The sequence below is a fragment of the Myotis brandtii genome, unplaced genomic scaffold (assembly GCF_000412655.1).
Source record: "Myotis brandtii unplaced genomic scaffold, ASM41265v1 scaffold463, whole genome shotgun sequence".
Taxonomy (NCBI): domain Eukaryota; kingdom Metazoa; phylum Chordata; class Mammalia; order Chiroptera; family Vespertilionidae; genus Myotis; species Myotis brandtii.
The window spans coordinates 2,756,568-2,783,883 of record NW_005367694.1 but is presented as its reverse complement, the minus strand read 5'-3'; the positions used below and the strand labels follow the sequence as shown (position 1 = coordinate 2,783,883).

The window sequence follows — 27,316 nt, the reverse complement described above, 5'->3', positions numbered from 1 at the left end:
GGGCGCCGGGGAGCCGGCGGGCTGGCCACCCGCTGCCCGCCCTGCTCAGCAAGTGCCCTGGGCTGGAGAGGACTTGTGGCTCAACCTCCTGGAGCCACGGAGGGACACTGACCGAACCAGGACCGTAATCACAGGCCCACAAGTGCCCCCAGAGTCCCGAGCTGGGGCTGGCTGCTCAGGAGGGTGTGAGTGGGTGTGCACGGGTGAGAGGGTGTGCAAGGGCCAGAGCAAGGACCGGTGAGGGCTCCTTCACCGGCTTGGGGCTGCGGGAATCGAGTGGTGGCCCTTGGCCGGTGGTGGGCTGGGGAGCAAGGGCTGACTGCACGTGTAACTGGGCAAACGTGTACTCTGTGGCCTTGGGGATCCCAGGGGAGCCAAGGAAAAGATCTGTAAACAGGAGCTGCCCCTACGGTTCAGGTTTTTGTTTTTTTTTTGTTTTTTAAAATATATTTTATTGATTTTTTTACTGAGAGGAAGGGAGAGGGATAGAGAGTTAGAAACATTGATGAGAGAGAAACATCGATCAGCTGCCTCCTCCACACCCCCTCCTGGGGATGTGCCCACAACCAAGGTACATGCCCTTGAGTCTGCAGGCCGACTGAGCTCTATCCACTGAGCCAAACTGGTTAGGGCATGGTTAGGTTTTTTTTTTTTAAGCTGAGGTGTGGGGCGTGGTTACGGTGTTTTGGCCAGGCTCAAGCCTCGGACTAATGAAAGGACAGGGTCCTCTCGTTGCCATGTGCAAGTCCCAGCTGGAGGGCAGGGCCCTTTTTTGTGCCTTGTGATAGAGTTCGGGTGCATGTAGTTAAGTGAGGTTGAAACTCACGAGAATGCTGTAAACAACTTGATCACGCCCCTACTTTGCCTCGTGGCATCTGCTATAAAATAAAGACACGGCTTGTGGGCACTGGCGCTGTCTCCTCATCAAGGAGCAGCGTCCCACCGAGACCCAGCTTTCATTCTCTTGTCTGTCTTTTCTCAATCCTTTCACCCCCCACTCAGGGTCACTGAACCAGGCTGAGCTGGCATGGCACATGAGGCACCCTGGGGCTGAGTGTGCCATGGCCGTGCCGGCTCCCCACACTGAGGGTCACGCCAGTGGCCTTGGGACGGAGTCTTTAGTTTCCAGTTAGGCAGGAGGCAGTGCCCCAAGAATTCTGCCCCACCCCTCCCCTCCCCCAGCTGTGGTGGTCAGCAGATAAGAGCAACTCCCAACAAGGACACGCACGCGGTCAGATGTTAAACCTTCTCCTCCATGTCAGCCTTGCAGCGTCTCAGAGTAGAAAGATGCCTGCTCCGTCCAGGCTTGTGGGGAGACTGTGATGCGTTCCCTGGACAGGAACCAGCATGGCAGTGCTGCTGGTGTCCTCTGTCCCCTAACACTTACTGCCAGGGTCTCCCCAAGGTAGTGCCCCAAGCGAACTGGCACACCTGTGGGCCACTTGCCCTCCCAGAGCAGCACACTGTTCACTCAACCACACGCGCTGGGCTCCGGTGCCAGGCACCGTGGTCAGAGAGGAGCAGAAAATTAAAGGGCAGTGGGCTAAGAACACCAAGGCCAGACCTTTCTGGGCCAGCCCCGCCTGCTGTGCCTGGCTGAGGTGGGGAGGGCGAGGCTGTGAGGCAGCCCAGGGCATGGAGTGCACAGGTGCCTCTAATGCAGTGCTCAGCAAACCGCGGCTCGCGAGCCACATGCGGCTCTTTGGCCACTTGATTGTGGCTCATCCACAAAATACCATGTGCGGGCGCGCATGTACAGTGCGATTGAAACTTCGTGGCCCATGCACAGAAGTCGGTTTTCGGAAAGGAGATGGACGAAACAAGTATACAAGACGAGTGTGGATAGGAGAGTTGGAAGGGGTCGACCTCAGCGAACGTACCTCAATCAGATTGAGGACGTTTTTAGCAAAGGCCAGCTTAGGAGTACCCTAATTAAGTTAATAACAATGTACCTACCTATATAGTTTCAGTTTAAAAAATTTGGCTCTCAAAAGAAATTTCAATCGTACTATTGATATTTGGCTCTGTTGACTAATGAGTTTGCCGACCACTGCTCTAGATGACTCTGCAGAGTAGCTCCCACCCCATCCCCTCTGGGGTCCTTCAGGGTCATTCCTCCCCAGCAAGCTATCTGAACCTTCCCATGAGTTTAAAGGCAGATTCCTCTCACTTACCGAAGGCTCCATTGCCGGCCTCTTCCAAGTGGTTATCAGGCTCAGAGGGCTCCTGGGTGTGCACAGTGAGTGGGGAGAGCAAACCGCTAAAGATAAGCCCCTAATCCACATGGCCAGTTGCTTCCTGCCCTCTGCCTGGTAGCTGGCCGGATAAAGTGGGGTGGGGGGCACCGGGCTGGGCTTCGGGGCGGGGAGACTTGGCGGGGACCCTGCTGTGGTGGCAGGAAGGACGAGCACCTGCAATGGAAGGTAGGGGTGTTCTACTGGGTAAAGCCTCCCCCTGGTACCCCGACAGGCAGCTAGCCTGAGCTCCTCATCTGGCCGTAGCTTTTCTCCAACAGCAGTTGGTTTTGGGTTCTCCAGGCTCATATGGAAGCCATCAGAGTAACTGACAGCAGGTGAAGACCGCTTCAGAGTCTTTGAGTTGCATTTGGAACTGGGTCCACTTTGGACTGGCTGCTTGAACCGAGTTGTGGCTCCATTCGGTCCCTAAGAACCTGTACATGCATCTCAGGTGCCCTCCGATGCCTCCTGCTGGAGGGAACCTGGATGACCCTGCTGCTTGGCGGGCACAGCTGCGGGTCCCCATGGGCAGGCTGCCTGCAGGCCATGGACCGAGTGCCTGGACACAGCTCTGGGCGGCTGCTCCCCAGGCTTCCTCAACTGCAACCCAGGGCCTCCTCTAGGCTCGAGCTGCTGTGTCCCTGAGGAGCACAGGCCCCGGACTGAGGCCTGTGGGGCATCTCCTGAGCTCAGGTCCCTGAAGGGCTGGGGCTCTGGGTGTTGTCTCCACAGCCAGGAAGGTTGAGGTGGCTGCCAAAACGGCCGCACTCTTCTCACGGAGAGGCCCAGGCTCAGGGTCACTGGCCTTGGTTAGCAGATCCACAGACTGATAATTTCCTATGATTTCTTCCTTCCTGGTGCTCGGGGCTCACATGGAAGCCATCAGAGTAACTGACAGCAGTTTAAGGCCTCTTCAGAGTCTTTGATCCCGTGCCTGCGCTGGGTATCCCCAACTTGGGCCCTAGGTTAGAGCTCTCACAGGCTGGCCATCCCTAAGGACACACCTGTCCTCACCTATCACTCCATTCCCTTTCTCCATGTCTTTTTGGCTGTCTCTCAACTGCCTTCTATGTCAGTAGTTTGCAGAAGAGACGAGCAGTCCTCTGTGCTGGGCACGGGAATGGAGGATGCATGCTGCCTCTGAGGTGACACCACAGTGAGCCCCAAAGGCATTTCAGGGAGGAACTCAGGGCCAGGGAGGAGCCTGTATGTGCCCTTGACCTGGATCCAACCCGGGACCCTTTGGTCCTCAGGCTGACACTCTATCCACTGAGCCAAGCCGGCTAGGGCAAGGGCCTGTGCCACTTTTAACCAGACGGGGCTGCTTGCCCTTTGGAAATTATGTGTTACCTTCTGGGATTGGGGCCCCAGGCTTGTCCTGTCCTTCCTTCTTACCCTTTCCCCCTTATTCCAGTAGGACAACCGGACTACGATCTCCTGGTGATTGGTGGGGGATCCGGCGGGCTGGCCTGTGCCAAGGAAGGTATGTGTCCTGTGTCCTGTGCCCTGATGGTATCACCAAGTTGTCAGTGTCCCCTGGAGTGGGTGGTGGTGTTCTCCAGGGCTGGGTGGGGATGTGCCCTGAGAAGCCATGAGCAGAATTCATTGTCTCCACAGCTGGCCTCCTGGGTCCTATCACTCTGCCAGGATCACCCCAGCAATCTTGTCACTGTGCCCTGCTCCCCACTGTACCCCAGTTATCTGTGCAGCACATGGCAGCTAGGTTGGAACCCCAAGTCTAAGTCTGCCCTCCTCAGCACCAGCCTCAGGCCTCATGGGACCTCCCCACCTTGGGATATCTCTCCCACCACCCACGCCCTCCCCCGCCCCCTGCCTCTTTGCTGTTTTGCAAATGCTTCCCTAGGTCCCTCTGGCCTTGTGCCATGCCCTGGCGGTTGCCCTGTGTAGCCTGCTCTTCATCTGCCCTGTTAGCTGGGGGGCTCACTTGCCTCCCTCCAGTCTTTGTTGCTGAGATGGCGAATTGTACCCTCCTGCATGTCCAGTTCCCATCACTGGCTCCGCTGTCCTTGTTCTTAGCTCTGGCACCGTCCCACAGAGATCACGGTTTGTTGTGCTGGCTGGGTCTTGCTCTCCAGATGGGCCCAGGCACCCAGGGGCGCTTAGTGAAAAGGTGTGCAGTACACGGGCTGGACCCAGAGGCACCCTGAGACATCACGCCTCTCTAGAGTTGCAGTGTGCCACTCCCCCAGGTGGGGACAGACCGCCAGGGTTTCACTGTAGACCCTGGGCACTGCTGGAGGAGCGCCCAGCAGCCTGCTCCCCAGTCTAAATGACAGCGGGCAGATGTGGGAGAGTGAAGGGGAGGAGACGGGAGAGAAACAGGGCCCAAAGCAAGAGGGAGTTGAGCAGGCATCCTGGCCATGAATCTATGGCTCCCTCGTGGCAGATACTAGGTTTTAGAATCTCAGATGGTGTAAAGGAAATTCACTCTCCACTGCTCTTGCTCTGAGGGGTGGGGAAGGGGCCCCGCCTGCTCTGAGGGCCAGGAACCTGGGAAGTCTCCTGGCTGATTTGGGGGCTCACAGAGGGACTTTAGGTCTTCACTCCACTGGACCACTGAGCCACTTTAGGGGCAGTTGTCTGTCCCTTAGAGCAGGAGAAAGCCCTGGACCTGTGTCCACTCCAGTGTCATCTCTCTAGAAACGTATCTCAACCCAAAACAATTCCCAGCTCTGTCTTTGGCTTTTGTAACAGTAGCATTTTTTACAGCTTTATTGAGACATAATTAACAAATCGTATATATTTAAAGTGGACAACTTGCTAAGGTTTGACATACATACACACCTGTGAAATGATACCACAATCAAGATAATGAATCCGTCACCCCTGTATTAGTGTGCTGGGGCTGTCGTGACAAAGGTCATAGACCAATGATGGCAAACCTATGACACGCGTGTCAAAGGTGACAGGCGAACTCATTTTTTTGGTTGATTTTTCTTTGTTAAATGGCATTGAAATATATAAAATAAATATCAAAAATATAAGTCTTTGTTTTACTATGGTTGCAGATATCAAAAAATTTCTATATGTGACACGGCACCAGAGTTAAGTTAGGGTTTTTCAAAATGCTGACACGCCGAGCTCAAAAGGTTCGCCATCACTGTCATAGACCGAGCGGCTTAAACAGCAGAAATGTACTTTCCTATAGTTCCGGAGGCTGGAAGTCTGCGGTCACGGGCCAGCAGGGTCAGTTTATTCTGAAGCCTCTCTCTTTGGCTTGTACCTGGCCGCCTTCTCCTTGTGTCCTCACGTGGTTGTCCCCCTGCCGGTGAGTGTCTTTTTACATAAAGATACTAGTCAGATCGTGTTAGCGCCTACCCATCTGGCCTCATTTTAACAGCTCACCCCCGTGACGACCCTGCCTTCAAGTAAGGCTACATCCTGAGATTCTGGGGGTTAGCACCCCAATTTGGGAGGGACACAGTGCAGCCCATAACAACCCTCAAAGTTTCCTCAAACGCTGAGAAGTCCTTCCTGCTCCCCCCTCCCTGCTGTATCCCCCGGCAAGCTGTGATCCGTGTTCTCTCACTATACATTAGTTTGCATTTTCTAAAATTGTGTACAAATGGAATCATGCTATATGTATTTTTTTCTGGCTTCTTTCACGTAGCAGGATTACTTTTAGATTCATCTATGTTGCTGTATATATCCACGGTCCATTCCCTTTTTAAAAATATATATATATTTTATCGATTTTTTACAGAGGGGAGGGGAGAGGGATAGAGAGTTAGAAACATTGATGAGAGAGAAACATCGATCAGCTGCCTCTTGCACACCCCCTACTGGGGATGTGCCCGCAACCAAGGTACATGCCCTTGTCCGGAATCGAACCTGGGACCCTTCAGTCCGCAGGCCGGCGCTCTATCCGCTGAGCCAAACCGGTTAGGGCCCATTCCCTTTTCTTGTTGATCAGTATTCTGTTATATATGTGTGTGTGTGTGTGTGTATCTCACATTTTGTTGGTTCATTCACCTGTAAATGGACATTTGGTTTGTTTCTAGTTTTGGACTATTGTGAACAGTGCTGCTATGAACATCGTGTGTGTATGTGTCTTTGTGTGGATATATGTTTGTTTTTTAAAATATTTTTATTGATTTCGGAGAGGGAGAGAGAGAGAAACATCAACACATCGACGGCACTAGGCTTGTGCTGAGTGTCTGGGCCTGGAACCAGGGGGGTGGGAGGCGAGTGAGAGCTGGGCCCAGAAGAGGGTTTCCGCCTGTGGGCAGCACGGCTGGGTGGCAGCAGGCAGTGGGAGACCCAGGTGCAGAGCTGGTGGTGCCACTGGCCCTCGTCCTTTCCCACCCCTTCTGGGTCACATAGGCTCCTGGGGTCCCAGCCCCAAAGCAGCTCCCCAGTTGTGCCCACCTGCCCTCTCCTCTTGTCATTCCAGCCGCTCAGCTGGGAAAGAAGGTGGCCGTGGTAGACTACGTGGAACCGTCCCCGCAAGGTAGGCAGCCCCCAACTGGAGCCACGTGTCCTGGGAAGGGGTTAGGGAAGGGTAGTTCCTGGTACAGAGGGCAGCTGAGCCACCAGGCACCCTACTTCCCAGAGTCTCCAGAGAGTGCCCTGTTTCCCTGTAAACTGCCATTATTTTAAAGTTTCTCGTTCTTATTTAAAAATGACTCTGGCTCTGGTTAGTGTCGTTCAGTGGTTAGAGAGTCGGCCTGTGCACCTGAGGGTTGCAGGCCCGATTTCCGGTCTAGGGCACGTACCTGAGTGGCAGGTTCGATCCCTGGCCCAGTCAGGATTAACAACAACAACAACAACAAAACACACTAAAAAAGGACTCTGAACACAATTATACAGAGCAAAGCAGTAGAGCAGGGTCCCCTGGGCCATGTATGAGTTACAAACCACAACCTAAGGGTATTCTAAACTGTAGAAGAACAGGAAAGCCCTTGCCCGCATATAAATCTAAATGTGCTCTTCTCAACATACCAGGCACCCGGTGGGGCCTCGGCGGCACCTGCGTGAATGTTGGCTGCATCCCCAAGAAGCTGATGCACCACGCAGCGCTGCTGGGGGGCATGATCCGAGACGCCCCCTACTACGGCTGGGAGGTGCCCCAGCAGGTCCCGCATGACTGGTGAGGGGCCCGGCTGTTCCCAGGGCTTTTCTGCTCCTCCCAGAGGAGGCGGAGGGTTATTTATCTGCTAACCTGCAGGGGAGCGTGCTGTCCCATGGGGCTGCTCACCCGGGGCAACCTTGGACCCCAGACATGTGGCAATGTCTGGAGACATTTTTGGTTATCACCAGAGGGGTGGGGGAGGGGTGTGCTGCTACGTCTACTGGGTAGCACCCTGGGATGCTGCTACAGGTCCTGCAGCGCACAGGACACCCCCATATAGGATGACCTGACCCCAAGGCCAGTGTTTTGGGGTGGAAACCATTTTAGGTTTAGCAGACGGCACCTGGTCCACTGAGAGCCACACACAGGCCCCCTCGTGGTTCCCGGTGACCTAGACGCAGGGCTGCTGCCCTGTCCTGACCACTGGGGACCAAAGCCCCGTTTCCCATGAGTCCGAAGGTCCACAGCCCCAAACCTGGACAGCGGTGGTGGCCATGGGGAGGGACATCATGTTTGACCATTTTTAGAAACACCTTCGTTTCTTGGTGTTTCTGTTAACGCACTATTTGCATCTAACAGTCTGTTTGGGACTCTACAGCTACCACTTCTGTGGTGGCTTTTAACATTTTGTTTTGTGCGATAACAGGAGGAAAATGGCAGAAGCTGTTCAAAACTACGTGAAGTCCCTGAACTGGGGGCACCGGGTCCAGCTGCAGGAGAGGTACTGAGCCTCGCCGCCCCCTGGCCTTCCCTGGGTCATCTCAGACCTTGACAAGCCCTTACTCATGGGGGCTCAGCAGCAATGAGATGAGAGTCCCGGCTCAGAAGGTGGAGCGTGCAGATAAGCAGCTGGCAGGCGAGTGCCCTGGGAGTGGAGGCTGCCCTGCGGGGTGGCCCAGCAGAGCCCAGAGCAGCAAAGTGTGAGGTTCACGATGTAGAAGGTTTAGCAGGCGGCCCCTGTTCTGGCTTCCGGCTCCCTGGGCACGGTGACGAGGCCTGGCGTTGTGCGCTAGAGCAAAGGCCTGATATGATCTCTCCAGCCTGAGGCCAGCAGGGCCCATCAGCCCTTTGGGATCCCCAGCCCAGATGCTGACATTTCCTGCCACCAAAGCATCTCCCATCCTTAGGGAGAGGTGCCTGAAACTGTACTTGACTCAGGCTAAGCTTGCTCCTTATCCAGTCGTTCTGCCCTATGCCACGTGGGTCATCTGGTGGCCCTCATCTGAGCACCCTTAGCTTGGTCCCAAGGGATCTTCCTGGCCGTGCAGTAGGCAGCTATATTGTGCCCTGTTACCCAAGAAAGCTGAGCCAGGAGGCTGCTACCCCGGCTTCCCCAGCGGTCCCTCAGGGAGCTAGGCCACATCGCATCATTTCTTCTCCGAATGGGGCTCGCTGCTCCCCAGTGCAGTTTCCTGGAGGCATCAGGCTCTGCCGTTTGTTCTGTCTGACCCCGGGCAGGCACCAAGCAGGCCGGGCAGTGGGCTGGCTCTAGAGCTGCTCACAGAAGGAGGCTGGTGTGGAATTGTGTGTCTGTGCCCTGCAGCTCTTCGTGGGTGAGCAAGGGCTTCTGTAGGAGCTTCAGGTGGGACGTGGAGGCACAGGGCTTGGCACTGGGGAGAACGCCAGGTCAAGGTGGTGGTGAAGGCTCCCCAGCGCCACCTAGAGCCCACACCACAGCATAGCCTTTGTGATCAGAGAGGGTGGGTTGCTTCCGCACACCCTGTTCCCAACCACGCTTGTGCTCGTCATCGGACCCATTTCCTGGTCTCACTGTCCCTAAAGGTTGGGGTGCTGCCTGTCCTCTGGGCACTCTTCCTTGGGAGCGGGAAATTGGTGGTTGGGATGTTTTGGGGTAACTGTGTGCGCATGGGGGTCTCTTTCTGGTGGAATGTGCCTGACCCCTAGGGGAGGCCGTGCTTCTGCCCCTCCCCCGTGCTTCCCCACCTGGACTGTGGGTGGAGGACGTGCACTGTGGGATCGCGCTCACATTTTACCAGCCACCCAGTGCTCCCTATTTCATCGCACAGGTGATGCTGAATTTGTATAGGAAATGTTTGAAAATTCTATTTATTTTGCAGAAAAGTCAGCTACTTTAATATGAAGGCCAGCTTTGTGGATGAGCACGTGGTTCGCGGAGTCGCAAAAGGTGGGAAAGAGGTGAGTCCCAACCGACCTGCCGCGGACCGAGGTGCTGTTCTCAGTAATCAGTGCTGCTGAGCGGACGAGGCAGATTCCTCTGAGGCTCCTTGTCATTCTCTATGAGGGATGAAGCGGATCATGGGCGATTCATGTGCCATGTGGGGTGACGCGTGATGAGGCCACGGGGTGGGCGATCATGGTTTAGGGGGGCTTCAAGGAAACGAGACACCCACAGGGTGCTTTGTAAACTGTGAGGTGCTTGAAGTTAGAGCAGCTCCCTGCCCTCTTCTGCCTGTCCCTGGACCCTAATGGGTCCCAGCTCCACAGGGCCTCTGAGCTGCTGCCCACAGGGTCCGCAGTGCCCGGCCGGGGTTGCATTAGAAGCGTGGGTCTCTGCCCTGGGGTACCCACTGGCAGAGGCGTGGGTGACCACAACGTATCTGTCTGACCCTGGCTTTCTTGGTGTCTTCTCAGACTCTGCTTTCGGCTAAGCACATTGTCATCGCTACTGGAGGGAGACCGAAGTACCCCACGCACGTGAGTGTCCTCGAACACAGCCTTCCCTGCCGCCCTGGGCAAGTTCATGGTCTCTGGGCTCATGTGATAGACTGTTTACTGTGCTCATGCTTCCCGCCCCAGCAGCACTCCCCACTCTTCCTCTTCTTTAAAAAAGGTTTTTGTGTGCTCACTATCGTTACTTTCTATTTTCCAATTCTTCCTTGAATCCACTCTGCTGAATCAGGTCACCAGGACCCCCACACGGCTGAATCCTAAGAGCCATTCTCAAGTCATTCTTTAAAAAAAAATAGTTTTTATTGATTTTAGAGAGAGAGGAAGGGAGAGGGATAGAGAGATGGAAACATTGATGAAAGAGAAACATCAACTGGCTGCCTCCTGCATGCCCCCTACTGGGGATCAGCCCATATTCTGGGATAGAACTGGGAGCCCTCTTGGTTCCTGGGTTGATGCTCAATCACTGAGCAACACTGGCCGGGCTCAGTTCCTTCTCCAGCTGGCATCTGGGAACCACCAGACCGATTCTCCTGTATCTCAGCGCCACTTGTTCTGTCTCCTTTGTTGGTTCTTCCTTTTCTCTTCAGCCTCAGAACATTGGAACATCCAGGACTTAAACCTTGTTCTTCCTCCTCCAAACCCAAATCTTTTTGTTTTTAAATTGACAAAATTCACATACCATAAAATGTACCCTTTTAAAGGATACAATTCAGTGGCTATTTCACAGAGTTGTGCAACCATCAATCACCACTACTTAATTCCAGAACATTTTCATCACCCAAAAATGAATCCCCATACCCCTTAGCAGTCACGCCAATTCCCTGCTTCCCCAGCCCCTGGCAGCCACTGGCCTGCTGTCTGTCTCTATGGACATGTCACATAAATGGAATCACACACGGTGTGGCCTTTGTGACTGACTTCTGCACTTGGCATAACATCTTCAGGGTTCGTTTGTGGTGCAGCCTGTATCAGAACTTCATTTCCTTTTATGACGAATAATATTGCATTGTATGTGTATGTCAGGTTTGGTTTATGCCCTTGTCCATTGATGGACACCTGGGTGTTTCCACTTTTAGCTTTTACAAATCGTGCTGCTGTGAACATCTATGTAGGAGTTTCTCTGTGGACTTAAGTTTTCACTTCTTTTGGATATATATAGCTATATATAGATATAGATATACATATAGATATATCTACATCTACATATCTACCTTGGAGTGGAGTTGCTGGGTCATATTAACTCTATGTTTAACCTCCTGAGGAATTGCCGGGCTGTTTTCCAAAGCAGCTACACCATTTCATATTCCTACCATACTTTCTTGTTTCTTTGCTTGTCTCATAGTTTTTTGTTGATAACGGGACTTTTCATTCTTAAATATATTTTTATTAATTTCAGAGAGGAAGGGAGAGGGAGAGATAGACACATCAATGATGAGAGAGAATCATTGATTGGCTGCCTCCTGCACACCCCACACTGGGGATTGAGCCTGCAACTCGGGCATGTGCCCTGACTGGGAATCAAACCGTGACCTCCTGGTCCATACGTCCATGCTCAACCACTGAGCCACACCGGCCAGGCAATAACAGAACTTTTCAAATTAAATAATGTGTTAACTCTGGGAATCAGAGTCTCTCTCCACTGTAGGATTTTGTGTATTGCTGTTGGATGATTTTTCTGAACTGATTTTGTAAAATCTTTATTCTTCGTTGTGTGAGGCCACTGAATTCTCTGCTCAGTTAGCTTAGTGGCCAGCTAACGACGGAGATTTCCTTAAACACCTGGAACCAAGAAATCTCCCGTCTTTGCCGAGGGCCCCGTGGGCATGTTGAGGCATAACCTCCGACACTGAGCCAGGCACGAGGAGCTGCCTTAGCCCTCACTTCCTGCTGGGGCAGAGCCCGAGGTCAGCCAGAGGCTGAGAGCTCAGTGCCATTTCAGGCCTTTCCCCGGCATGTGCGCAGCCCGATGCCGACGCCTGGCCACCTAGATCCAGGAATACGCCGGAGCTTTTGAAAGCCCCAGCGGACACCTCCGGCCCAGCGTTTCCTTTTCCGCTTTTGGTTCGGCTGCCGTGCGTCAGTCATCCATGGCATGTTGAGGCATAACCTCCGACACTGAGCCAGGCACGAGGAGCTGCCTTAGCCCTCACTTCCTGCTGGGGCAGAGCCCGAGGTCAGCCAGAGGCTGAGAGCTCAGTGCCATTTCAGGCCTTTCCCCGGCATGTGCGCAGCCCAATGCCGACGCCTGGCCACCTAGATCCAGGAATACGCCGGAGCTTTTGAAAGCCCCAGCGGACATCTCCGGCCCAGCGTTTCCTTTTCCGCTTTTGGTTCGGCTGCCGTGCGTCAGTCGTTATCCATCACCGGAGGCAGCCGTGATGTCCAGTCACTGGGCAAATCCTCCCCGGGGAGAGGCTTTCAGCGCCGGGCGAGTTCAGGGGAGGTCAGAGGAAGACCAGCCTATGGAGTGGGGTCTTTCAGGGAACCCCCGGCAAGGCCTGCCAATGGCTGCTCCTGGGGAAGGAGCTCTGAACGGGCTCAGCTCCGTTCTGCTCTCTCCGCGCTGCTCTCTCCGTACTGTCATTTTTCAAGGCTGCCACTGAGCTGGGGGATGGGACTAGCATACGTGAAAACTCCACAGAACTTACCATTCTTACCAAGTTCCAGCCATTTTTCTTGACTTAATGTTCCCTGTGTTGCCACAAGCCCTCGGTTAACGTCCGGAGTTAGGAAAAAGTCGAATCTGGTCGCTTTTGCCAGTTCTTTTGCTGTTTTTATGGAGGGGTGGACCTCGGGAGGCCCTCAGTCCACACCCTGTTCGCTGACGTCACCTCCTGGCCCCGTCTTACATGTGGGGGCTTCTCTGTCCTCCCTGCTGAGGAAGAGGCCCCAGGTGGGATGAGGCAGAAGGGGAAGCAGGAAGGGAGGACAGAGGGGTTTGGTTGAGCCACATCCTCGAGGGTCTCCCAGGGTCCCCGGGAAGTGGGTGCTGCAAGCCCTGAGCCTCCACATGGGCCGCAGCAAAGGGCACAGGCCCACAGGCCCCACGAGCCTGAGGACTCCTGCCTCCTACCGAGACCCAGATGGAGCATGGACGGAAGAACAAGGACTGGTCCTGTTTCCTCGCAGACACCTAAACCCCGAACCTCCAGCTTCTGTTTTGTGCTTTTTCTGGAAATGGGGCACCGAGGAAAAAGCACACCTCTGTCCTCAGAGACCACTGGCCTTCCCTTCAGCTGTCGGGCCAGCAGGAGCAGCCTCGGGGCGGGGGGCGGGGGGGAGCTTGTGCTCAGGGCTGGGCCTGGGCAGGCTGCTTGGCTCTGAAGGATGGCAGGGCGCTGTTAGTGACCCCTCGCCCAGCCTAAAGCCCCAGGAGCCGGATAGTCATCTCAGCTCCTTTGAGGCCCCGGGCGGAGCTGCACGCAGCCCCACACCAGGGTGCCCTGTGGAGGGCACTGGCCGGGCTCCACCCTGCTGGACCTCGGCTGGGCAGCTGCCGATGTCTCTGTTTGCCCAGAGGGAGATGAGGCAGGAGCTGCGGGTCCTAGTCCTGGCTGTCCTGCTCTCTGACACCTCACCCGGGATGACCCTGCTGCCCACCCCCCTGGGTGCCTGCCAAGACTTGCTTGTGTTTCAGTCCCTTTGATTTTCAGACCTTTCGGTTTCCCTTCAGCAAACCCAAGAAATCCCTGGCTTTATTTTTTTTGCCAGTTGGAATCATAAACTGTTTGAAATCCATTTCCTCTCCACCAGCACATCTTACTCTCACAGGCCTGAGGGAGTGCTCGCCTGGTGTCTTTTTTTTTTTTTTTAAGTATTCTTTAAAAAAAAAAATTATTGATTTTTTACAGAGAGGAAGGGAGAGGGATAGAGAATTAGAAACATTGATGAGAGAGAAACATCGATCAGCTGCCTCCTGCACACCCCCTACTGGGGATGTGCCCGCAACCCAGGTACATGCCCTTGACCGGAATTGAACCTGGGGCCTTTCAGTCCGCAGGCTGATGCTCTATCCACTGAGCCAAACCGGTTCGGGCTCGCCTGGTGTCTTCCCACTTGCTCGAGAGCCCCTCACCAGGCCCTGCTGGGATACAGGAGGACCCGTATAGTTCCTGAGCACGGCCACCTGTGCTTTCCCTCCAGGGTAGAGACCATTGGGCCTTCCCGTCCAGCCTTCAGTCTGGTGCCCTGGAAGATGGCTTGCTCCCTCACCCCTGCCTAGCTTCCCCCTCCCCTCCCCATAGTGCTGGGTCTGGAGGGAGTTGGGGGTCCTGGAGAGCGGAGAGGAAAGAGCTGCTGGCCGTGCCCTGGATCTCAGGGCACCTTGCACAGCCAAGGAGAGGCAGTGCATTCATGCTGGGCAGATGGCACACCGAGTTAGATACAGACAGGTCACCTGTCCCTAGAGGCCACAACCTGAAGAAGTCTGTGGAGCAGGAAAGTGCACCCACAAGTGGGCTGGGTGGGTCTGGTTGTGTTGTGTCTACAAAATGGGTGTCCCCTTTGAGGAAGTCTCTAGGACAGGTCAAATGACATTCTCTCACATTGATCTTTTTTTCTGGATAGATTGAAGGTGCCGTGGAACATGGGATTACAAGTGATGACATCTTCTGGCTGAAGGAATCTCCTGGAAAAACGTAAGACCTGATATATGCCTGAGTGGAGGTCCCCTTTGTTCATTTCTTAAACATCAGGGCCGTGTAGAATACTGTGTGGTCCTCTCTCCTAGTGCATTCCTCCCATCTCCCTGAGAGGAGGACAGAAAGCTCATTATTTGTGCCCTGATGGCACATGTGTCACCAAGTGAATCGAATATTGTCTAGGGCAGTAGTTTTCAAACAGGGTTCCCTGGAGCCCCAGGGTTCCAGTGGGTCCTGTCAGAAGCATCAGAGAGGGGAGCATTCATTGAGGGAAAGAGGGTCAGGGTCATCAGGAAAAGCCCTCAGCCCCTCTGGCCTCAAACTTTTCTACTTTCACCTGGTTCGTACCTTGGACTTCCCTGAGATCTCACAAAGAAGGTTCCAGAGGCCTCAGAAACCACATCCCAGTTGTGGAAATGACATCTGTGAAGCATGTGAGTGGTTTTATGTTTCCCAAACAGGTGAAAATGCACTAAGTTCATTTCCTGCATCCACAGAGCTGTTCTAGGTCCATAGAGCTCCTGCCTGTAGGTTATGGAGGGGACTTCATGGTCATGCCAACCAAAAAGGCCACCAGAGGGCGACAGAGGCTTGGTCGTGAGCAGCACTGAGCTGCCTTGGGACTTGCCTACAAGGAAATGTGGGTGGAAAAATGCGTCCAGAGGTGGACAGGCATGTGTGCACAAGCATAGATGTGAGGCGTGTGTGTGTGTGTGTGTGTGTGTGTGTGTGTGTGTGTGTTGTGTACATGGGGAGTGTGTGCATGTCATGGTGCTCTGCTCACCACCATCATTTCCTGTTCACCAAGCATCTTTGTTCAGGGAAAGGCTGGATTCCCTTGAATGGATAGATTGTAGTTTATTTTATCTTTTCACGGTTCTGGAGCATCTCAGTAGTTTCTCTTTTTCATTGTTATAAAATGTTGCAATGGGACCTTTGGTGTTTTTCATTGTTATAAAATGTTGCAATGGAAACCTTTGGTGTGCATCTTATATCCCATCATAAATACTTCTTCTTCTTCTTCTTCTTTTTTTTTTGGTTAATCCTCACCTGAGAATATTTTTCTATTGATTTTTAGAGAGAGGGGGAGAGGCAGAGAGAGACACACATCGATTGGTTGCTTCCTCATGCGCCCCGACCAGGGCTGGGGATTGAGCCTGCAACCAAGGTATGTGCCCTTGACCAGAATTGAACCTGGGACACTCTATCCACTGAGCCAAACCGCCCGGGGCATAAGTGCTTCTTATGTGTAACATATACCTGAGGGTGTTTCACAAGTAGAAACCTGAGGTCCAAGGCAGATGCCCTTCACACCTTCATACATCTGCTGACATGCTCTCTCCTGGCGGGCTGCTCCCTGTTCTACCTCCTCATGTGGGCACCAGCTTTTCCATTGGCATAAAAATGAAAGGAGCCTCTCCTGTCCCCATCAGGGGAGCACCAGTGGCTTCTGCCCGAGGCACGTCTGGGTCCCTCCCAGCATCTGCGCTCAGGCTCATGCAGGTTTGTGTCCCTCTGCCCATCACCTTCCACAAGCACCCCCAGGCTGTGGTTTGTCTTTTGACTTAAAGGTAGTTTTTCATGCAGAAATTTTTAATGTTTATGTTGTCACATTTATTCCTTTTTTCTCTTTATGCATAATTTCTGGGTTTCTGTTCTTTTATCTTGTACTATCCAGTAGGTTAAACATGACCTGGTTTTATTTGCATTTGCTATGATTAGTAACCTTTTTGTGTATTTATCGGCCATGTAAAATGGAGTATCTGTATGTGAGTTTGTGTGTGAATGTCTGTGTGCCTGCGCGTGTGTGTGAATTGTTAGCTTGGTCCTTGGCCTGCTTTCTATCTGGTTTTCTTTTTCTTCTCTTATCTCTTATCTTCCAGCTGGTTTGCATATTAGGACTGTGATCCCATGTCGTTTATGTTGCAGGCTTTCTCAGCTTGTCATGTCTTTTAACTTGTGCAATGTACAAATGTTTTTTTTAATGTAACTTAGATCTCTTTTTACACTTAATGGCTTTTAGATTTATTGCATGTTCAGGAAGGCCTTCCCTACCCCCAAGATTTTTTTTTTCTTAAAAAAAAAAAAAGCTTCTGTATTTTCCCTTAGGGCTTTCACCCTTCAGCTTTGCCTTTGTGTCCGAGGTGTTTGCAATTCATCTGTGGTGTGGTGGGGTGGTGACCAGGCTGCTGGAGTCCAGCATAGCTGGCCGCTCAGCCCCTCAGGCCCATCTGAAAGCTCCATCCAGGAGTTGAGTCCCTGCCCTGCCCTGCCCTGGCTCTCAACTCCGCTTTTCCTGTGGCATTGGCGAGAGTGCCTGGCATCAGAGGGGTAGGGTGGGAGGCCCGGGTGCAGTGGGTACCGGCGGCACGCGGCGAGGTGGTCCTGGCTCGCATTGCTCCTCTGTGGCCGTGTGCTGGGGGCCGTGGCCCATTCGGCCAGGAAGACATGGCCCCAGATACTTTGGTCGGGAAAGAAACTGTAGTGTTTATTTTCTTCAGAAAAGAAAAAAAATTTTCGAAGATTTTTTTTTAAACAAGCTCTTTCGTTTAGAAGGAATCTAGGTATGTTATTGTTTAAGAAAAAAAGTGTTTGCAATGTATCAGTCACCCGTTTCGTTCTGAGCATGATTTATGTGAGGAAATGGTTTTTTTAAAAAATTAAGCTGGAGATATATCCCTGTACGATGCTTCTGTGAAAATGCAGCTTTTGTCCGGTGCTGTTAATGCAAGTTGTAACAGTGTGATATGGGAGTCAGTGTTTACATGTTACATTCCTCCGCGCAGTCAAAATAAGCCCGCGGGGTCTACAGTAGCATTTCTGTATTTTATCAGCTTGGGCTGGGGCTGAGGGGGAGGCCTCTGCTCACACTTGGAGGGGCTGTTTCTGCCAGATTTATTTGCCTTATAAATATTCCCCGTGTTTATTTTAACTCGCCTTTAAAATGGAGCTGAAATTAATATGGACCTGAGGGCTGCCCCCTGGCCCCAAGTGCCTCCCGTCACCGGGCGGGACGTTTCTACTCGGCCCCATCAAGGAGGCCAGGCTGGTGGCCGAGGGTGCCCGATGCGCCAGGCCTCCCCCTGCAGCGGGTACTCTGTCCTCTGAACAGCTCCCCAAGGCCAGTTGGAGGCTTTGGGTGGCACGCCAGGCCCCAGCTTCTCATGGATTCTGCTGCATATACAGGCCCCCTCTCTTCTCTTCCTGTGACGGGGCCTGGGCAGCACGAGACCTTCTTCCATGGCGCACGGTGACCAGTAGCTTCAGATCTGGCACGTGGAACCCACGGTGGGGCCTGTGGCTTTCAGCCTCTTGCGTTTGCTCTGCCACCTTTGTTGCTCTTTGGACCCCCACAGCCACAGTGGTGTCCTAGCCTCGTGGGCAGGTGAGGAGACCCTTTCGTCCTTTGCTTGTGTCCAGGTCTGAGGAGCCCAGGGCTAATAGATGGCAGAGGGGGTGGCCCAGCCCAAGCCCAGTCGGAAAACAGAGTCAACACCCTCACTACACAGCTGGGTACCCAATTTGGACCTCCTGGAGGTGATGCATCCCGTGTAGAGGACTCCAGCAAGTGCAGCGTGAGTTCCCGAGTTCATGGGCAGGACCTTCGGAGGCCAGGCGGGCTGGGCCAGCACGTGCGGGGCCTGAGGCAGGCTGTACAGGTTGGCATCCTCAGCTCTGCCGCCTGAACGCCAGCTTTGTGCCTGGCTTGTGTGCCTTTTCCATTATTCTTGTTTCTTTCTCTCTCTTTTTTAAAAATATATTTGTATTGATTTCAGAGAGAAAGGAAGAGGGAGCGAGAGATAGAAACATCAATGATGAGAGAGAATCATTGATCGGCTGCCTTCTGCAAGCCCCCTACTGGGGATCAAGCCTGCAACCCAGGCATGTGCCCTTGACTAGAATCGAACCTGGGATCCTTCAGTCCATAGGCTGATGCTCTACCCACTGCACCAAACTGGTTAGGGCCTTGTTTCTTTATTTTTGTGTGGAAATGCAGGATGGGTTGAAGATGTATGGGTGATTCTGGAGGAAGGAAGGTGTCCTCTGGGCTGGCAGGGGAATAATGGCCGCTTTGGGGAGCTGTCCCTAACCAGTGGAGGAAGTAGGGGCACAGAGGGGGTGTCCAGCCCTGCCTAGGGAGGCCCAAGCCCTGCATGGCCCGTCATTCAGCTGGGCAACCCCCGGGCAGGTGGAGGGAACATGGAAGGGGAGAAAGGGGCCCACTCCCCACAGCTCCTGGAAGGATGCAGGTACTGGGGTATCTAGACCCAAGTGCCCCCGAGGCAGCCGGGTTCCACCTTGATCCACAGCCCCAGGATGTTTGCTTGTTCACATGGAGGGCCCTCTCCCCTGAGAGGCCTTTTGGCCCCAGGCAGCCTGGTTGGGACTTGGGCCCAGCCACCAACCTGCTCAGGCCCAGGACCATCTGGTCCCTACGTGTTGCAACTGTTTGCATGCCTTAAGGGTAGGCAATCGGGGTCACTGTACTCAACCCCCTGGGCTTCCTGGCCCAGCTGCTCAGCCCTGCTGCCTGGGGCTCGCTCTGGGCTTGAGGTCAGCTCTCTGCAGACCTGGCTCTGAGCAAGAGCTCTCGGCTAATGTCATTGTCAGAACTTTCTCTAATGGCCAAGAGGACTTGAATGAGACCGGAGCCACCTGGGGCGGCTCTTCTCCCATGTGGGACCCACCAGGCAGCAGAGTTCCCATGTCAAGGTGGGACCCAGGACCCTGTGTTCCCACTGCCACTCAGCTGCCTAGGTCTCCTGGAGTGTCTGCAGAGGGAGGTGCTGGCCGGCCTGTCCCGCATGGCCCAGCTCGCTTGCCAGCCAGACTGTGCGCTGCCCTGCGGCTGCTCCACAGCCTGACCTCTGTCCTTGGGCTCCAGCGAGCGTGAAGCAGGGAGAGTTTGTGACTTGGGCTGCCTGTCAGAGGAGGTCATGGGAGGAGCTTTTGTGTGACCCTTGTTGAGTTCAGAAGCTGATTAGGTACTGTAACCGCTTTTCTCTCTTCCTAAGAGCAGGAGAGAAGAATGTAAATTTTATTTTGCGAGGCACCATAGCCATTAATTTAAGAAAATTCACTGCAGCTTCATTTTTCATTTTCTGCCCGACTTCCATATTCCTCTAGCGTGACATCCTCACGTCCAGAAAGGGAGGCGAGCCAGCAGCTTGGACCTGCCTACCGGCTGTACAGCTCTGCTGACCACCTCCCGCGTGTCCCTGGGACTAAGTCGTGGAGGCCTCGGGCTGGGGAGACTCCTCCTCAGGGCGGCAGTAGTTGTGAGGCCAGAGCCCGAGGTGGCATCCGTCATGGGGCCAGAATGTAGAGATCTGCGCCTGGTGGAAGTGGGCCCAGCAACAGGCCCTGAGGGTGGGAGGGGGCTGGCCCACACAGGGGAGGAGGCCTCGGGTCCCCCGCCCCCTGTGCTGCCTCCCTGGGGCCTGCTTGGCATTTCCTGCGCTGGCAGGACTGCCAAGGGGCCAGGTGCCTGCCGCGAGGCCCTCACTTTGTGTGGGTATTCCCCTTGGGGAGCAGAGCAGGGGCCTTCAAACTCGAGAGGCAGGTGGAGAGCGCTTTAAGCCAGGGCTTCCCGGGCCTGAATTAAGGCTTTTGTTTCTGTTTCCCCCCATTCAGATCTTGAACAAGAAAGCCTGCCCTGTGATTAGGCTAATCCCGCTGTAGCTACACCTTCGTGTAAAATGTTTGCACACCGAAAGGCACAGAGAGTAGGACTGCTCAGAGCACAGGGAAATGGAATCGGGGCCTCCAAGGGCATGTGGTGACTTCCGGCGTAGGCTGATGGCCCAGTCCTGGGCCTCCTAATGCAGAGATAGGCACGTTTCCAGCCCACAGAAGCTTACTTTTCCCTTCCCCAGGTGCAACAAGCTGGCCCCTGACTTCTGCTGCTGGCACTGCTGTCCTCCCGTCCCAGCCAGGCCAGCGTTGGTCACTGTGACGCGGCACCCAGGCTCAGCCCCATCATCCTCAGGCCCCTATCCAGGCCGAGCATGTCCTCAGTGGCCAGTGGAAGCTGGTCTGCAGTTTCAAACTTACCAATAAAAACGAGATGGCCCCCTGCCTCCTGGCACTCTCCCCACTCATGACCTGGAGGCTCCACTTTTGCTCCATCTCGTTCTTACTTGAGTCCATTCGAAGGGGTTCCCTGGCTGAGTTCTCGGATCCTTCGTTCTTCAAAGAATAAGCATTACTTGACAACTTGGGGTACAGGGTGGAGTGAAAACCAAGATGGTTGATAATCCTGCCTCGTGAAGGCATGAAGAGGCCCAGAGCCACCCTCGGCACATGTGGGAGGCCTGCTTTTGTTTGTGGGATTTCAGCTGCACACATTGGTCAAGGACATCCTCTTCGGAAAGGCCTGCCTGGCTCCTGCCTCCTCCCAAATATGCCCCCTGTTGGCGACTCAGAGCTGGTGGCCCTGGGGCTGGGGGCACCATAACTTTGAGATGGGAGTGGGAGGCCCAGTGCACTGAGGGGTGCCTGTGGGAGGAGCTGGGAGTCAGCGCCTGCCTGCCCTGTCTCTCCGTCCAACTCCCCATCTTTAGTGCAGGAGGGTAGGGAGGAATGTGGGGGCTGCAGAAACATAATGTGTTTGCCTAGATCAGGAGACCACGTGGCTGTGTTGTATGCAATGTGGCATGAGGTCTAGAGCTGTCCTGTAGGCCACAGGCTGTGGACAGTCCACTCCGCAGGACGGCCCACTTTTATAGAGACAGGAAGGCTTGGAGACGAGCAGGGCAGGCCATTTGGAGGACAGAGGGGTTGCCCTGGCGGTCAGCACACACCACTGCTGCCACTGGAAGCAGGGAGCAAAGTGCACTCGCTGTGTGGTCAGCATTGATGCTCTGGCTCAGCTTTGTTCTTGTGTTTGGGGCAGGGTATTCAAAGTAGCTAAAATCTGTTTGTATCGTAATTTCATATCTTAAAGAAAAGCTTATACCTTCCACCATATACATCAAGTCCAAAAAAAGTTAGGTCTTTTGTAATTTTGAAAACGTGCCTATGCATAGACATCTAGGTGACACCACACGGGTGTAGGAGTCCCCTCGGCTTCCCCATGCACTGAGCTCGCTGCAGTCTCCCAGGTGTGACTCCATGGCTCTCTCCAGCTCCTGAGAGGAAGCCATGTGCCAGTTGCTTCTCTCAGGGCACCTGCAGGAGTGTTCCCTGGGATCCGCCACTTCTTGAAATGGAATTATATCATTAGTACCTGGCGGGATTAGAGCTGACATTAGGCTTAGCCATCCTTACATCACCTCCTCTTGTTCAAAGGCTGAAGGAGTGATCTGACAAGCCCACCCACACATCGCCTCCCAGGCTGGGAGTTTTCATTCTGCGTTAGGTTCCGTGCACGCGTGCATGTGTGAGCATGCGTGCAAGTGTGTATGTGTGTGCATGCCAAGCGTGGAGCTGAACTGCGGGAGAGCGTTTATACTACTATGGCAGGTACTTTAAACGAGTCTGCTGGGTCCCTGTGTCCTGTGTCTGCCTCTTCTCCCAGGCACCCTTCTCCTTGCTCAGAGACGCTGGCTTTCCAGGCCCTGGGCCGGCATGTGCTGGGGCTGGACAGGCAGGTGTCAGCCTTCCGGCCTGGCCTTCCCTGGTCAAGAGTGTTCTGCCCATAGACGATGCTTTCCAGGAGCCCCCACCCCGCTGTGTGGTGCCCTCCCCATTCTGCAAAGTGTCCTTGTTTCCACCCTGGCTGTGGGAGGTCCAGAGAGACCCCAAGGCAGAGCTTAGCTGAGGAAGAAGGAAAACCCTTCTGCTTCCTCAAACTGGGCTTTTCCTAACAGGCCCCTGGGTCCATGTGGTCCCACTTCCAGGGTCTTTCATGGGACATGTGCTGTTTCGTCACTGGCCACTCATATCCTTCACCACCAGGCAATTTTCTGATCCAATGACACTGTTTGTCATGTTGTATTTCCCACCTGCAGCCTCTGGGAAGTGGGTTTTGTACCTTGGGACAAGCTGTTTGAACACTCGGCCTCAGCTGACTCGCCCGCAGTCACACGTCAGCTGACTGAGTGCCTTGCACGGAGGCTGAAGAGCCCTGTCCCCATGGCAGAGCCCCCACTTGGAGCAGCTGCTTGTGTGTGACGGTGGGCCGCGTGTGAGACTCACTTCTGCTCTTCTTCTCTGCGTTCATTCCTAACAGGTTGGTGGTTGGAGCCAGCTGTATCCTTTGACGGCGTGCAGGAGACCAAGGGCCGCGCCTGCGTCCCGAGGGGGGAGGCTCCGTGCCCAGAGCCCCAGAGCCCTCCCTACCGCTCTCCCTCTGCCCGGGAGTACACTCCGCTGCCTGGAAGCAGGCACTTACAGGGCCACTGAGGGTGGATGACCTGTGCTCAGGGGACAATTTTAGGCTGACCTTTGAGTCTAGGGCTTCCGGAGGCTGTTCCTGAGCCACACACTGAGCAGCTGAGGCAGCTGGGCCAGCTGGACGCAGCCGTGAGGCAGGTGATCCTCCCTGGAGAGCAGCCCCACTCACTCAGGTCCGTTCCTTTAGAGGGAGCAGCAGACCAGGGGGGTCAGGAGAGGAGCCACAGGAGGCCCTGGGGTCAGGAAGGGGGTCATTCCGGGAGATGAAAGTGCTGGGACTGCCAGCCGAGAACACAGGCCAGAGCCGCTGCCTTGTGTCTTTCATGGACAATGCGTTTCCTCTCCATCACCACTCGGACCCCACAGAGTGGGCCTCATCCTAGAGGCTGAGATGAAACTCCGGGGAGTCTGGACAGATGCCCCGTTGGAGGCAGAAGCCACCCGGTCCGTAGGTGCTGGAGGGAGCCTCTCCCTTTCCCCCACATTTAGAGATGGGGGAGGGGTGCTCTGCGGCTGGTGTTGGGAGACTCCTTGGGCCGGCTGGGGACTGGTGGGAAGTGGGCTGTGGTGTCGGGCCCTGGGGATCTCGCCCCGTGGCTCCCGATGTCGTGATGGCTAGCGAGCACTCCTTAGCTTGTCTCTGGCAGACGTGGCCCTGGAGTGCGCCGGCTTCCTCACCGGCCTGGGCCTGGACACCACCGTCATGATGCGCAGCATCCCTCTGCGGGGCTTTGACCAGGTACAGCCCAGGCCCAGCTCCTGCCCTGTGGTCTGCTCACACCAGCCTGTGGCCCCAGCCCAGGCAGGCGCAGGTGTGGGCTGGGAGCCTCTCAAGTGTGTGGCCCTTGAGTTGAATGAGGAGGTTGTTCATAAAACATAAAACACCTGCCAGAGTGGAGGCAGGGTTGTCACGTAGAGCGCGTGGCAGCTCTGGGCCTGCCGGGCCAGCCTCTCCGACCTCGGCGGTTCTGTCAGCAGGTGTATGGCAGCAGAGGTGCTGGCCCCGCCTCCTTGCTGGGGTCTGATGGGGGTGCCCCCTCAGCAAGGGGAGCACCAGGCAAGGAAGCAGGTGGCAGACTGGCGAGGCCCTGGGCGGCCACTTCAGAAGATAACAGCTCCTGGCCACCCGCCATAGACTGAAAGACAGAACCCGTGAGCCCTGACGAGCACTCGGTTCCCGGCCGTGGGCAGTCCACCCTGAGCACTCGGAGCATCAGTATGGCCTCTGAGGCCTCATCGCTCACACGCCTTGTACAGGGGCAGTGCCAGCTGAATGTGCCCACTCCTGACCGCTGTGTGGCAGGAGCCAGAGGGCCATCTCACCTGTGCAGGTTGTCCTCACGAGGGTCTGGGACGCAGACACCCATGCCGATGGCAGATGCACCCATGTGAACAGCATGTTGAATGTTTTTAACTAAAAACTCTGGAAAGGTCACCTGTTAAAATCCAAGCGTGGGGTTGTTACGATGGCAAACCCCCCGTGCCTCCCCTCATCGCTCACACGCCTTGTACAGGGGCAGTGCCAGCTGAATGTGCCCACTCCTGACCGCTGTGTGGCAGGAGCCAGAGGGCCATCTCACCTGTGCAGGTTGTCCTCACGAGGGTCTGGGACGCAGACACCCATGCCGATGGCAGATGCACCCATGTGAACAGCATGTTGAATGTTTTTAACTAAAAACTCTCCAAGGAAAGGTCACCTGTTAAAATCCAAGCGTGGGGTTGTTACGATGGCAAACCCCCCGTGCCTCCCCAAAGAAGATAGACAGCCCCTCATCACACTGTCCCACTGGCCCTCAGTCTACCCTCCGCTCCTGGGCCTGCCCTGCCCTGCTCGGTGGTGCAGAGACTTGCCCGCCACGGAGGGCCCACCATGTGTGCAGAGGCCCCGAGTGCCTGCTGTGGGGACAGGCCTCTGAGCCCCGGGCCGTGGGGAGAATGTACCAGGCAGCAGACAGGAGCCACGAGGAGGCCACACGGAGGAGGCAGCAGAAATGAGGCAGGAGAGGCAGAGGGGACTGCGGGACCAGGGCTGCGGGAGGGCTGGCCTTGGCACTGAATGGAGGCAGAAGCTGGAGACAATGGGAAGGGGAGCAGTTCCCAGAGAGGGGCCAATGGAGGGAAGAAGAAGAGGCTGGGTCAGGCCTCCCGAGGGCCTGGAGTGAGCGAAGCTGGGCTAGAGGTAGCGCAGCAGGGGAGGCGGTCTGATGCCTGGGCACAGTCCCACTTGGAGGCAATGGGATCACCCAGGGGGGCCGGGAGGGGAGGGAGCAGGCTCCAGGTGTGCCCCGAGGGAAGGACAATGGCAAGGCCAGGCGGCCAAGGCCGTGCTTCAGCAAGAAGAGTCCGTCAGAGCTCTTCACACAGCCCCAGTGGCAGGCTGGGGGACGGTGGACCTGCACTTAGCTCAAGGGGGCCGGCAATTCCCCTCAGACTGCGACAGGGATGTCCAGGCGGCCAGGAGTCCCGAGGGCTCCAGGAAGGGCAGGCAGCCTCCCTGCCTGCTCCTGTGACGGGTGCGACAATCCCAGAGAGGCAGGGCTTCTCCTGGTGTCCGCGTCCCTAAGTGAGCTGGTGCATCTGAGCAGACAACAGCATTTAAAGTGACTTACTTTCTCCTGAAAAATGAAGCTGTGGCTGGCCGCGCCTTGGTGACAAGCCCCACGGTGGCTCCGGAACTAGGCTTCCTGTCCGCAGCCTGGGAGCGCAGGCTGGGAGCAAGGAGCCCTCTCTATAGATGACTCGCCCCCCAGCAACACCCACTACCCCTGCATTTCTTGGTGGGGAACAGAGGGCCCACCTACTGTCCCAGCTCCCTGCTCCATGAGGGAGGGTGGGGAGCCCCCAGAAGAAAGGGGTGCTTCTCTGCCATTACTTTCAGTGGAGACAGTTAATTAGCATCTACAGAGCCCAGAGGTCAAGTGCATCCTAACTGAATGGCTCAGGGGTCTCTGGTTTAGAGCTGGGGGCTGGGGAAGGGGGTGCCCGATGGTCTCCTGGCTCTTCTTTCAGTTCCACAGAGAACAAGGGGGCCCGGAGGTGGGGGCGGTCTGCATGGGGCCATGTAGAAGAAGAGACCCCTCTTACCCCCACCTCAGGGCCTTTGCAAGGAGGCAGGTAGCTAGGTTCTCTCTTCCTGCTCAGTCATCACTAGCGACATTTTCACTGCCACCTGGTCCTCATAGCATTTTCCTCTGGGCTTTGCAGCAAATGTCAACCTTGGTCACGGACTACATGGCTTCTCACGGAACCAGGTTTCTGAAGGGCTGCATCCCCTTGAGAGTGAAGAGGCTCCCGGACAACCAGCTTCAGGTCACCTGGAAGGACGTCGCCTCTGGCAGGGAGGACATGGACACCTTCAACACCGTCCTGTGGGCCATAGGTAAGGTGTGTGAGCCACGCGTGCGCGTGCAAGAGTGCACACACGTGGAGAGCGTGGCACCGCCTCCCCCTCCCACTGCCCCCAGGGGCTCCCTCACCCTGCTGGCTCTTAGGTGGGTTGGCGCTATAGTGCACCTCTTGGGCCGTCATAAAGACTTGTGGGATTGCTCCTGATAAACTTCCCAGTGGGTTGCTGGGTGCTCTGTAGGTCATCACATGCTATGGGGGGGCCATTATACCGGCCTTTCCGGAAGTCACACTGCAGATTTCCTAAGACAGCATCCAGGGACAGGACAGAGACCTGAGGCCTTTTCCGGCCAGGCATGGGCTGTGTTCTCATCCTCCAGTGCTCTGAGAGGCCTTGGGGCAGCTGTTGGTAGGGCAAAGGCTGGGCAAGTGTGGCTGCTCAGAACTCGCCCATTGCCCACCTTGCCAGACACACTCCCTCCGAGGCGGGGCCCTCCCTGCACTCCTAGGCACCCCTGAGGAGGAGGGTGGAGAGTGTGGGTGTGGTGGGGGAAGATCCTTGCTCAGGGCCTGGACCTGGGCTGGACTCAGGAGGGGAATGGGCTTTGAGGAAAGGCCTGGAGCTGGGTAAGGAGAACAGGGGGCCCAGACACCATGCCCTCGGGAGCTGGTCTCTGCTGGGACGCTCCTGCTGTGGCTTCTGGGGTTAGAGTTGTTTTCCTCATCACCCGCCAACTTGCATGTTAAATCAGGGTCTTGCTCACTCTTGATGTTTTCAGTGTGAGGGTTTTTCTCCGCCCGGTCAGTTGTCCTCTTCGGTGAACGTGGGCTGGAAATCCATGTGGCTAACAGGATTGGCATCGGGCTCATGCCCATGAAGCGCGTGGGTACCGAGCGCTCAGAGGGCGTCCGGTCGGTGTTGGCTAAGACCCGGTGGCTCGGTTCCCGTGCTCCTTGAGGTGGGGCTCCAGGCAGGAGCAGGTTTGCATCACAGAGCAGTGGGTTTCTGAAAA

The 27,316-nt window shown here is 55.2% G+C and overlaps 1 protein-coding gene across 4 annotated transcripts in view; it reads left to right on the top strand.

Moving 5' to 3' along the window:
- Nucleotides 1-27,316, top strand: part of TXNRD2 (thioredoxin reductase 2) — a 47,271-nt gene that overhangs the window by 1,374 nt on the left and 18,581 nt on the right. The window contains exons 1-11 of one of the 4 annotated variants that reach the window (XM_005875536.2): nt 164-185; nt 3,652-3,720; nt 6,652-6,708; nt 7,203-7,347; nt 7,976-8,050; nt 9,408-9,486; nt 9,943-10,005; nt 14,548-14,618; nt 22,795-22,814; nt 23,606-23,697; nt 26,163-26,337. In XM_005875536.2, coding sequence (XP_005875598.1) covers nt 7,262-7,347; nt 7,976-8,050; nt 9,408-9,486; nt 9,943-10,005; nt 14,548-14,618; nt 22,795-22,814; nt 23,606-23,697; nt 26,163-26,337 — 661 coding nt within the window. In that variant the 5' untranslated portion in view covers nt 164-185; nt 3,652-3,720; nt 6,652-6,708; nt 7,203-7,261. Of the gene's footprint in view, nt 1-163; nt 186-2,329; nt 2,424-3,651; nt 3,721-6,651; nt 6,709-7,202; nt 7,348-7,975; nt 8,051-9,407; nt 9,487-9,942; nt 10,006-14,547; nt 14,619-22,794; nt 22,815-23,605; nt 23,698-26,162; nt 26,338-27,316 lie in introns of those variants that run through there. The other 3 variants (XM_005875535.2, XM_014547138.1, XM_005875534.2) reach the window with 3 other exon arrangements.